The sequence below is a fragment of the Amphibalanus amphitrite genome, unplaced genomic scaffold (genome assembly GCF_019059575.1).
Source record: "Amphibalanus amphitrite isolate SeventyFive unplaced genomic scaffold, NRLGWU_Aamphi_draft 000034F_arrow, whole genome shotgun sequence".
Taxonomy (NCBI): domain Eukaryota; kingdom Metazoa; phylum Arthropoda; class Thecostraca; order Balanomorpha; family Balanidae; genus Amphibalanus; species Amphibalanus amphitrite.
In genome coordinates, this window is record NW_024881530.1 from 640559 (window position 1) to 652601 (window position 12043).

The 12043-nt window shown below is 56.1% G+C and overlaps 1 protein-coding gene across 2 annotated transcripts in view; it reads right to left on the minus strand.

Moving 5' to 3' along the window:
• Window positions 1–1768: 1768 nt before the first annotated feature.
• Window positions 1769–12043, minus strand: part of LOC122370059 (zinc finger protein PLAGL1-like) — a 61542-nt gene continuing 51267 nt past the window's right edge. Inside the window, exons 1-2 of one of the 2 annotated variants that reach the window (XM_043345326.1) lie at window positions 5317–5964; window positions 1769–5131 (exon numbers count right to left, since the gene is read on the minus strand). In XM_043345326.1, the coding sequence (XP_043201261.1) occupies window positions 3660–4808 (1149 nt within the window). In that variant the 5' untranslated portion in view covers window positions 4809–5131; window positions 5317–5964 and the 3' untranslated portion in view covers window positions 1769–3659. Of the gene's footprint in view, window positions 5132–5316; window positions 5965–12043 lie in introns of those variants that run through there. The other variant, XM_043345325.1, reaches the window with a different exon arrangement.

The window sequence follows — 12043 nt, forward strand, 5'->3', positions numbered from 1 at the left end:
CGCCCCTGAGGTCGCCGGCCGACAGTTACCCTCGGCACACAACCGCCGTGGTATGACCGGTGTGTGACCCCAAGGAGTACACGGCACCACTCAGGTCAGACCCACTCAGCTGAGACCCTTGGGTTGAGGAGCGCGGCGCCGTCCAAAGAAAACATCAGTGACGACCCAGATAGCGGCCCTGCAGTGGTCAACAAAAACACAGCTCGACGCCGTCAGATAGGCGCAGTGACGCGCCGCGCCGGCGTCAGCAGATACCGGCCGAGTACACACGACAGGTATACGGGCGCCGCCGAGGCCAGCGCTCCACGTGGCGCGCGCGGAAATGCCGCGCCAATGACCAGCGCCACTTCCCGCGCGCGCGAGCGGTCAGCGGCCGGCGACCGGTTCTGCCGCTGACGTGACGTCACTCAAGGTACAACACCCAAATACTCCGGCCAAGGTCGCAGCGCCGAGCGCGCGCTGAACGACGCAGTAGTGGCGGCCCGGGCCGGCGCGGTGGCGCGCGCTTTTTGCCGACGTGTCGCCGCTCGGCGCCGCCTTTTTTGTGGCGCGTCTGCCTGGCGCGCTCGCGTCGATCGAGGTCAGGTCGCGGAGAAGCACGGCGCGCGCTGCAGGACGGCGCGGCGCGGCGCGGCCGGCCCGGAGCCGGCGGCGGCGGCTACTGCGCACTTGGGGCGGCTGACCCGTCCCGCCGGCGGCACGGCCTTGCTCCGCAGCCGCCGCGTGACATCACACCACGCCGCGGGCCGGGCCGGGTCCGTGTGTGGACTGGACGAGCACAGAGGCGGGCCGTGACCCCGTGGGAGGGGCGGGGCCACACTGCGGGGTCACCGGCCGGCAGCGGCAGATGTTGGCGCCGAGCAGTCGCACATGGACGCTGCAACACACTGCCGACCACGCAAACTGAGCCTGAGAACCGATCGGCATTCCCAAACCTGTTTCAGGACCGTCCAGTTGCATGCAATGATGGAATCACGTGGAGAACCCAAATCCGGTTGATCCGCGACTACTGTAAGAAGTGCGTGCTCCCTCACATTCGCTCGCACCGGGAGGCAGGGTCAGATTTCTATGACCTCGGCTCGGGCGGACAGAGGGCGCATGACCAAGTTACAGCGCCATAGGGGAAGTCCCACAGTCTCGGATCGAGCTGACGTAACCTTTCGAGTGTTCCACGGCGGGCGGAATGCTGTCCTGCACTGCACTGACACTTTGCACTGACATTGCAGCAGTTTCAGCGAGCGCCAGGACATCCGGCGCAGATCCCCGGTACGAATGACAGGCGTGTCACAGCCGCGTCTCAGCCCTACGACGGAATTCATCACGTATACAGGTCAGAACGCCGCCACTCCAAACTACGCAGTTCCCACCGCCTTATCTTAGGCGTCAATGGAAACCTACTGGAGTATTCAGATGCATTTGTTATCCTGTCATAGGGCAGGCTTAACATATTACGAAGCCTTCGGGACAATCTGAATCAAATCAACCGGAACCAGGTAGCGTCACATTGAAATATCAGGTGGGGAGATGCGAGCTCATGTAGGTCATAGAGGTCGAGGTCATCTACGGCTCGGTCTGATGAGATGAGGGACGGCCTCAGCTGATACCTGGCCGGCGGCCATGCCCAGTTGGTCCCGTGCCGTTGCAGCCTGCGCACCTTCTCTAACAAAGAAACAGGAGGGAGGTAACACAGCAGAGAATTAGCGACTGAGTCACAACACCCACACATACTCGTGGTCGCTGCAGCGCTACAAGCTAGAAAACACAAAACTTACCGAGACACGCTTTATTTCACCATTTGATCATCATAACAAATGCACGCACCATAGGCCGCTGTAAAACTGACAGTACGTAGAAAATCCTCACTCTGAGGCGTGAGCCGGCGCCCGTGGCGGCGCGTCCTCGCCAGGCGAAGGCGTCCACCGTCCGGCCCCGCGCGGAGCCAGTACCTGATCTGTACCCGAATGGGGTCAGCCGCCACAGCGGCGGACCCGCCCCGACCCTTCGCCCCTCTCTCCCTGCCCCTCGCCCCGTCGTTGCACAGTTAGCTGACCAGCTTGCACGCCATTTAGTCCTACGGACTGACTCTCCGAGCGTGGCTCACAGTGGCGGCTGCAGACAGGTGACACAGCACTGCCTGAGCCCGCCCCGGCCGGGCCGCCGGGAGGCGGCGGACGGAGCTCCAACTCAAATACGTCATGTAGAACATCGCCAGACGCGTGTCCACGCCGCGACACACGCCAGGCGAGTCAGGCACATCGGCACACACACATACAAACACACAAACACTCGCGAAATGGCGTACTTACGTACCTACAAATTCCTGAGGTGAGCGCAGCTCGGAGTAAAACCTAAACACTTCAGTCCACCCCCTGACGCGTCATCTAATGCGTCACCAGTAAACTGGCGTTTTCCTCGACAAAGAAACATTCCAATTTTAAACTGCATGAGCGAAGCGTCATTAGGGAGCGGGCCTTGATGAGGAAATGTGAGCGCACTGCACTACAGCTCAGAAGGTGCAAAGGTATGCCTTCAAATAATACCAACAGCTGGCTCATGGCTGGTTATTATGTAGACGGGGTCACACTAGGCCAAACGGGTTTGATTTACGCAGCAGGGACTCGGGCAGTTCAATAGAGCGCTTTCTAGTGGCAGCATTACCACAAGAGCATGGGCACAGCGCCAAACTTAATAGTTAGGTACCTACCAAAAGTCATTTGCACACATCTGGGCAAGCAGCAAACGGGTCAAATCCGCGAGCAAAACAACAACAAACACACAAACAACGCTAGTCAGACTAACGACTGAGTCTCGGACGTCCCCCCCCCGATCCCCCTCATGTTGGCCTAGCTTTCAGCTATAACGTCGCTGGCTCGCTGCGTCGACCGTCGGCGCGGCGGCCGGCGGCGACCAAGGCCGACGGGCCGGCGCCACTGCTCGGCAGAAAGGCCACGGTCTAGCACAGGTACTGCGGTATTGCGTAGTAGTGCCATGCGCGCGCCGCCGCCTCGGCGGGCGAACGGACGGCCGCTGGTGGCTCACATGGCACGCTACGGTCCCGGCCCTCACCAACACACACACACGGATCCAGGCGCACGGACACGGACACACCGGTGACACGGACACGGGTCCCAGACCATACCGATACGGACTCACATTACCAGTCGCCCAGCGAACTAATGATAAACGCACGATCAACAAGACAACGGGCATCGGTCGGGTCAACACGATCCATACACAAGTACGCTCACGTTTAGCACAACTCTGGTGAAGATGGCGGTTTTGATTCGGCTAAGGTCGACATTCCCTCACTTCAACTGGCCATTAACACGCTGCCCGCGGTCGACAAATACAGGAATGTACGCTCAAGAGTCACGATTCAGGTCACCAATAAAAAACGTACATCCCACCAGCCCGCCAAACTTTGACGGTAAAACGTCTCAGAAGAAAGTTGGATGACTCACCGGGCTCGCCTTTCGATCCCTGGGACGGGACAGCAGTGGTTGCACGCGGTCGCCGGTGGGCAGCAGCCGCGGCAGCTCGGCCCGGCCCCGTGGCGTCGGAGTCGCGCTGCCGCGCACCGGCCACCAACCACTTCCGAAAGACAGAGCGTGCCACGCGGCATCGGGCGCCGCCCGCGGTGCGACGGGCGGCTCCAACCGTCACGGCTGCTCGAAGTAGCGGTAGTGCGAGTACTCGTGACCCGGCGACGGTGAGCGGGTCGTCTCCGTCGGCGCCACCGCCGGGCCCGACGATGAGGCCATGGCCGACTGCATCAGCGCGGACAGGTCCTTGCCGCTGGGCGGCAGCCGGGCGCGCACGGACAGCGGCGGCCGCAGCGGTCCGGTGAGCGGGAACAGCTCCGGCGTCAGGTGCGCGGCCGGCTCCGAGACGCGCACCAGAGCCGGCTCGGCCAGCCGCTGCGCCGGCAGGTAGAACGGCTCCGGGCAGCCGGCCACGTAGCTGACTGCCGGCAGCTCGGTGCTGAGGTCGGCCGACGTGTGTCCCAGGTCGGGCAGAACTTCAGACGGCTCGAACGTCGAGAGCAGCGCCGGGTCGGACAGGTCCATGTCGTGCAGCGGCAGCGGCGGCGGCTGGTAGCTGCCCGCCAGAGGCCGGTACGGGCCGCTCGACGAACCCGACACGTCCTCCCGCTCCTCGGCGAAATAGACGTCCCCCTGGCTGGCGGCAAACACCGCACCACCGCCGGTGTCCGAGGCGGCGCCGGCGGCCGCCGACGGAGGCGCTGGCGGCCGCTCCGGCGAGCCGATGCCCGTCGGAGGCTCCGACTTGACTCGGCCGCGACGCGGGGGTGCGCCCGGCGACGCCGAGTGGCTCTTCTTGACATGCCGCACCAGATGGTCCTTCCTGCCGAACTTTTGTGGACACTGATCACAGACAAAGTCACGAGTTCCAGTGTGCACCACCATGTGTCGTTTCACGTCTTTGCGAGTGAAGAATCGCTTTTTGCACATGTCACACTGAAACTTTTTGTCCTGGGCGCTTTTAACGGTCCTTGAGCCGGCGTGCGTCTTCAGATGGTAGATGATGTCGTCTCGCGCCTGGAATGTGATGCCGCACAGTGTGCATATCAGGTTGCCGTCCTCCGCCTCGTGCATTGCCACGTGCTTCTTGAGGCCAGTGCTGGATGTGTACTCTTTACCGCAGACTGCGCGCGGACATCGATACATGGCCTTGTTCGGGTTATGCGTCTCCATGTGGTTCTTCAGGTGGTCCTTTCGGTAGAAGCCCTTGTTACACTCGTTGCACTGAAACTGTCTCTCCTTGCTGTGAGTCAGCACATGACGCATCAGCTTGAACTTGGAGGAGAAGCTCTTGTCGCAGCGACTGCAGACGAACGGCCGCTCTCCAGTGTGGACGTACTGATGCTGCGCGAGCTTGCCGGGGCTGGAGAAGCTTTTACCACAGGTGCTGCAGCGGTTGGTGCGTTTCCTGCGCGATCCGGAGGGTCCTCTGCGAGTCGGCTGAGAGGGACCAGGCACGGCCAGCGGTTCAGTAGAAGCAGCAGCAGCAGCGGCAGCGGCAGCGGCGGCCGCGGTTGATGAACTCGAGGTGGCGGCGGCGGCGGCGGCAGTCGGCGGCGCGGCGGCGACGCTGGGTCGATCAGCTGCAGCTGCAACACAGACACACCGGGAGGAGAGTCAGCGGCGGCGCCGCGCGGGCCGCGTTCGCGCCGCCGTCCGGCGCAGGCCCGTCTGACCGCCGGCGCGGCGGCCAGTGCCGCGCGAGCCCGACGGCCAGCGCAAGCCGCGCCGCGGGCAACTTCTGCTAGCCATGAGTCAGAGCGCCAGAGCTCACCTGTTGGTGTTGACCGGCCGCGCGGCCGCTCGCTCGCGGGCCGCGGACGGGCGGGCGGCCGCGAAATCGCGGAGCTCTCTTCTATCGGGGGACTTGTGCGTAAAACGCCGGGGTCACGTCGTGAGGGACGGGAGGAGTCAGCGGGAGCAACGACCAGCCCTGAGCGAGCCACACAAGGTCACCACAGCCCGGCCCACCGTCTGTACGAGCTGGCAGCCAGCCAGCGCGAGCGGGCGCCGGCGCCGCGTGCAATGCGCCCAGTACTGCGTAGTTATGAGGGGGAGGGGTCCGAGGGCGGGGCCAACAGCAGATTCACTGTCACGGTGCTGCTTTACGTCAGCGTCCGCCAGCGGCGGCGGCGGGGGGTCGCGTCACGCGCCGCGTCAGTCAATGTCAGGGGCAAAGGGCGGCCGGGCGGTCGGAAGTGGGTGCCAGTCTCGTGGGTCGGCCGGCCGTCATTGACGGGCGGGCGGGCGAGACCGGGCGCATTCCGCGACACCGGACGGGCCACCGGACTCGTCCCAACAGTCGGCGAGGTCACCGCTGTATAATACGACATGGTCCCAGAGACGAGTGTCCGAGCAGGACAAAAGCGCGCAGCGGCCGACAGGGTCACAGGAGTACACATATTGAACAATCAGCACATAGGAGCACATACTGAACAAACAGGGCACATGAGCACACATCGAACAATCACGGCGCACGGGGGCACAAAATGACTGTCACAATATTGCGCAGGAAAGGATTCTGTTCGCCATGGAAAGCGTGGCCGGCTGAGAATAACATCAGAACAAGAGCACTGAGTTCTGAGGCCAGTTTTACCAACAGAAAAATAGCAGCCCGGCGCAATTTTTCTGTCAAAAAACAGCCGACGAGTTTCACCAACCAGGCGAAAAAATATCCGCCGGCGTGAAAAAATATCAGCCAGAAAAATAGCCAATGAGTTTCACCAACGGCAAATGCGGCATTAATGGAGTGTTATTTTGCGCCATTATTTGTAGAAAAACAGCCCAAAAAATAGACGGGGGACCCCGTCTATTTTTTTTTTGATGTCGTGTGGGGATAATTGGCCTCATTTGTTACTAATTATCGTGATTTGCGCTTCTCAGTTGATATAATAATTTAGTATCATTCATGGCCAATTTGTAAAGCATCTGGGCTTCAAGATTAGAAGAGGAATACTGATGATATTGCGTAAAGAAAGAGCCTTTGTCACCAGGCAGGACCAAAAGGAACCAACAAGACGGGTGTTTGGTGTTGTGGTGTTAGTTTTTTCGTTTTATATTATCTTTTTGCTACCAGCACCCAACAGCAAGATGATAGCGCATTAACTAGTGGTCAGCTTACAAGTTCATTGCTCGCACGGAAGTGGAAAATAATGATGGAAGGTCATTTTCGAAAATCGAAGGTGCTTGAAGAAATGCTGGAAGGAGAGGCAGAGAGGGTAGGCTCATTGGACTCAAGATTTTAAATAAATATGTCACTGTTTTCACATATTCATCTACATTTGACATTGCAAGGTGCCAGCTACTGATACCACTACTACTTTTGGGTGGAACTTACTCGAGCTGTGCGGCATGGTGCATTGACATTGCTAAGACCGAAATGGCAAGATTTTCAAGATAAATGACAATAAATTTTTTAAAAAAGAAATTGAATAGCATGAAAGAAATGTATAAAGGCTTGTTTTTGAAGCAAAACCTGCAAAGTTTGTATGGTTGCGAACCCGAACAAACTTGCTGCCATAAGATTGTGCCACTGAACTCCTTACCTACCTTACCTTGAAGGTCATCGGGATAGAAAAGGCCACTTGGCCTATAGGTCCCGTTCTCACCGAGTTACTTGCAGAGACATTCAGGACTCGTAAGGTTGTGGCATGACATACATTAGGTGGGTCCAGTGATGGTCGAGTCGTGCCTTGAATGTCGAGAGTGTTTCGGCTGATACGAACTCAGCAAGTCATGCTGCCAATATTGAAGGAAAAGAAAATAATAGTAATGTTGCAAAATGTAAATGAATCCATAACTGTTGTGTGTGCTCTGTGCTGATATTGAATGCATGTGTATCTTGCATGCTTGAGTCATGCAGGGATCATGTTAAAACTGACTGTAAGTATTGTGAGTTAGTTTTGGAAAATTGTGGAGGCACCAGGCAAATTGCGGCCAAAATGTTATTTGTTCACCTTAGCGCTGAACTTTCTGCACACAGAGTTTTCAGATCATGCGCCGAAATGCTCATGCAGCCCGTCCGTTACACTGGTCATGTTGACAGTGACAAGGATTTTTTCCCAGTCTCATGTTGAAATACAATAATAATTCACTTGCTTGATTTAGCTTATGTTTTTCATGCCAGTTCCTAGAATAAAGCAACAAATATTTTCTGTCATGTGAGAAATATAATGACAATATGCACAATTGCAGGCTGTGGCATGTTGTGAGGTTTTTCATTGTTTATTGCTGAGTTTTTTTCCAGTCTCTGCTGCAAAAACGGTGGTGAATCCACCGTCGTCCGACGGTTTCGATAACGCTAATCATCGGCGAGTGTTGCTGTGATGGCCGACTGAGCGCACAGCGGCAGCCGCCGTCGCCAATAACGACAGTGAGGACACCTCCGAGTCGGACGGAGACGCCGCCGCTGACGTGGAGCGCTCGAGCCGACAGGCCGTGCACCGCGTGCGCTGCCCGACTGGCTGGCGCACCCGCAGCCGATTAGCGACCGGCGGCCGGCGCCGGCCTATCTGCCGGCGCTCTGCCCCGAGCTGCGCGCCCGGCTGGCCGCCGAGGGCATCGAACAGGTGTTCCTGGTGCAGGTGACCGTGCTGCCCGAGCTGCTGGCGGCCACAGAGTCGCCGCTGCCACCGGCCGACCTCTGCGTCTCGGCGCCGGCCGGCCGCGGTACGACGCTGGCGTTTGTGCTGCCGCTAGTGCAGGCGCGGCGCCGGCCGCCGGGTGCGCGCGCTAGCTGTGCTACCCACACAGGCGCTGCCCGCTCAGGTGCCCGCCGTGTTCCGCCAGTACGACGCCGACACGCCGCTCTGCGTCCGGCTGCTTGGTGGAGACCAAGGCTATATAAACCAGGTAGAACGCTCCGGGAAAAAAGTTGGAAACAATAAATTAGTTGCGGCATTCCCTGATGACGCGAATGTGGGTCAGCGGCCGGCGGCCGGCGGCCGCTAACATTGTATGAGGATAAATGCACGGAACTTTTGCTTGTTGGAGATTGCGCTAGGCAGTTAAATGTTAATGTTAGGATATGTTTCGAAAGTAAATTGAACGACGCTTCGAACGCCGTCAATGAATTTGCGATACGACGACTATTTATTTAGTTAGAGCCGGCGAACTTTTACCTTCCGACCGCGCGGGGAGGCGATATGGTGCCACACTGACGGTTTTTACGACAGCTCAAAATTCTTTTGAGCTAAATTTTGAAAGAGCTGAAATTTGACATGTCCAATCTTTTGATCAAGCTGGATCTTCTGATGCAAGTCGCATATTTAAGGTACGTCAGGTTGTTGACCTATGTTGTCGCTCGTGAGCCTCTACACAGTCCAAAAACAACGCAATTTCTGAACACTCAGTGCCAAGAAATTCTTCACAGAAAGATGACACTTGGCGGAAAGAATGGCTGTCGGTTTCTTACCGTTCGTATGTGTCGTGTTTTCACAAGAGTTTAGTAAGGTCGGGTCCCTCACGTCACCTCCCCTCATAACTCAATAGGACTAGGTTTACTATCATAGAAGCGTTTATCAATCGCCGGAAATCTTAGCCAATCCCACTGGACACTGGATCCATACCCACATGGGGCCCTCCTGACTGGCCACTCCCTCTGAAATCCACAATAACATTGGGCTGCGGCCATGGTTATGTATTAATGCTTTTCACTAACAGATATACAACAACTTCAACCAGCACAATGCACGCCGCCACAACAGTCCGACCAACGTCCCTGATATCGACTAGCACTCGGCCGGATGCACATATGCGGAGCCAATCAGTACGAATGTGACCTGCAGCTTACAATTGCTGTGTCGCATGGCGCATGGCACAGGACGATTCCTAGCAGCTGTCGGCTGGAGTGGAGAAACAGCACGTTGCGACACACCGCGCCGGCGACAGAGCTCAGCAGGGCTGGTTGGAGGCTGGAGCCGGAGGTAAGGGCGGACACAGCCACAGGCACAGACATTGCAGGACAAATAACAGGACGTCAGTTAGGGATATAATTCAAGACGAATGATTCAAGACGGACTGAAATAATGCACATTTTGCTCACTTGGATACCAACTTCAAACTTGACGTTTATAGCACCACGGAAACAATGGCCACACAGGAAAGAAACAAAAGATGGTGTTTTTAACTCAAAGTAAATAGAGGTTGCATATGATGGAACAGCCCGAAGTGCAGACAAGCACATATTTTTGGTAGTAGCTATCAGCTGTCCTACTCCTCTTCTCCCTTCATCAACTACTGGACACATCTGAGGAAGCACCAATGTCCATAACAAAAGCTTGCAAAGTAGTTTTATGAAGCCAAGGGTAATATGCCTACATCATGCATGTAAACTCAAAATTACACATGCATGACAAAGGATGCTTATGTAAAGAGAAGAGCTGGCAAAAGCATTTCATAGTTACAATTATTCAAAACTGCACACAGGGCAAACATAAAAAGCAGCAAGTGTGCTGTTCTGTTATGCTAAGAAATAGTCCAAAACAAAATACATCTTTTCATGTTTGAACTGGTTAAGTTCTTCTATGCCACTTCATCCATATCTTGATTACAGATGGGCTGTTGCTGTAGGCTGATGAAGTGACACTTGATTGCCTTTGTGCGAGTTTCAGTTGCAGCCTCCTAGGTACTGCACTGGAAAGCAGATTGAATTGAATGCCTCTGAAAGATAGGAATACAGGCAAAGTTAGCTGTAGTAGTGTCAATGATAATAGACATGACATTTTTGTCCTTTGACATACATTTGTTGAAGTACAAAAAGGTACAAAACAAATTGGTTTGTTTCAAGACACTCACACTGCACAAAGCCGCACAGACATTACACAGGGATATGAAATTGGTACACATAAAACTTGATGATTAAAAAGGTCAAAACTCGCAATAATAATTGAAGCAAAAGTTACAATCACAATCATTTGATTTAAAATGACGACATAAGTCACAAGACGCAACGCGAACGACTATTCACATAAGAAAGGTTTTTATGCTTTCGTTATCCTCCACATATCAACCAGCTTGATACCAGGCTGTGAACTAGTGTGTACATAACCCCATGTTGCCATTTTATTAGAGCAAGTGGGGTTACAACAACAATGCTAATGTCAAACCCACATCTGCAACCCGTACTGCAGTTTTAATCACCTTACAAGCACACCTTCTGGCAGTTTGATAGGCAGAATGGTCATTACTACTTTCTCCTCATATTCAACACATATTCCCTTTATACGGATACAGTTTAGACCTGGTTATGGCAAGCATTTTCGAGAAAAGATATGCTTAAAGTCCAAGACAAAGCTCGAGAGAAACAACACCAACATAAAACACCGACTATGTAGCACTAATACTGTAAAATTCATAAAAATATATACATCAGTCAATCAGAAATTCACTGTAGATTTCGAAAATGGTGTCAAATGCCACTCAAATGCCCCCATTCGCATGTACGAAGCAATAAAACACTGACCTTCAATTCCGCGTGCCATTCTCCATAGGCCACTGTGTATTAAATAACGCGTTCACTGATAGCAAAAAATGAGACCCACATATGACGCGTTTGCTACCAGCCAATCAGCGCTCGAGATGCCGAACGCTGATTGGTGGAGAGGGCCGTCGTTAGCAGTCCATTACATGTTGTTTTCCTTGAACATGTGCGTGAGCGCTGATGCTGCTCACGGGTTGTTGCCATTTTTCGTAATGCTGAAGGCACGGGAGCGAACCCCCCTGGTGGAGACACAGTGGCACGAGGGGGCGCCAACTGGTGGCGGTGGGGCCGCGCGGCCCGGTCTCCCTGGCTGATCGTGGTGAGCACTCCCGGCTGGCTGATGGATCACATAACCAGCTACGAGGGCTTCTCGCTAGCGCACCTGCGCTACCTGGTGATCGACGAAGCCGACCGGGTGATCGAGATGGCCGAGACGGGCTGGCTGAAAGCGGTTGAGCGGGTGGCGGCGGCCACGGCCCGCCGCCCTGCATCGCCGGCCGGCTGACGGCCGCCGCCGTCTGCGCGCCTCACCTGCCGCTGCAGAAGCTGCCGTTCTTGGCCACCCTGTCACAGAACCCGGAGGCCGGAGAAGCTGGAGCGAATGTCGCTGCTCCAGCCGCGACTGCTGGCGGCCGGCACGGCGGCCGCCGCCGTCGCACTGCCCGGTTAGTTCGTCGGCAGGTTCACCACGCCGGCCGAGCTGAGCGAGTCGTTCAACGTGGTGGCGCCGCAGCCGCTGAAGCCGCTGGTGATGCACCATTTGCTCCGACTGGCGACGCTCGCTCGTGTTGGTCAACTGGAACGAGGTGGCGCACCAGCTGGAGCTACCGCTGTCTGTGCTGGGCGCGCGCGTGACTGAGTTCTGTGGGGTAGTGCCGGCGTGCCGGCGGCGGCGCGCGCTAGCTGAGATGGCCGCGCTGGTGTGCTCGAGGCTATAGCGCGCGGTATTGACGTGGACGCCGTGGACGCGGTCGTGTCGTACGACATCCCGGCGCTGTTGAAGACGTACACTGCGTGCGTC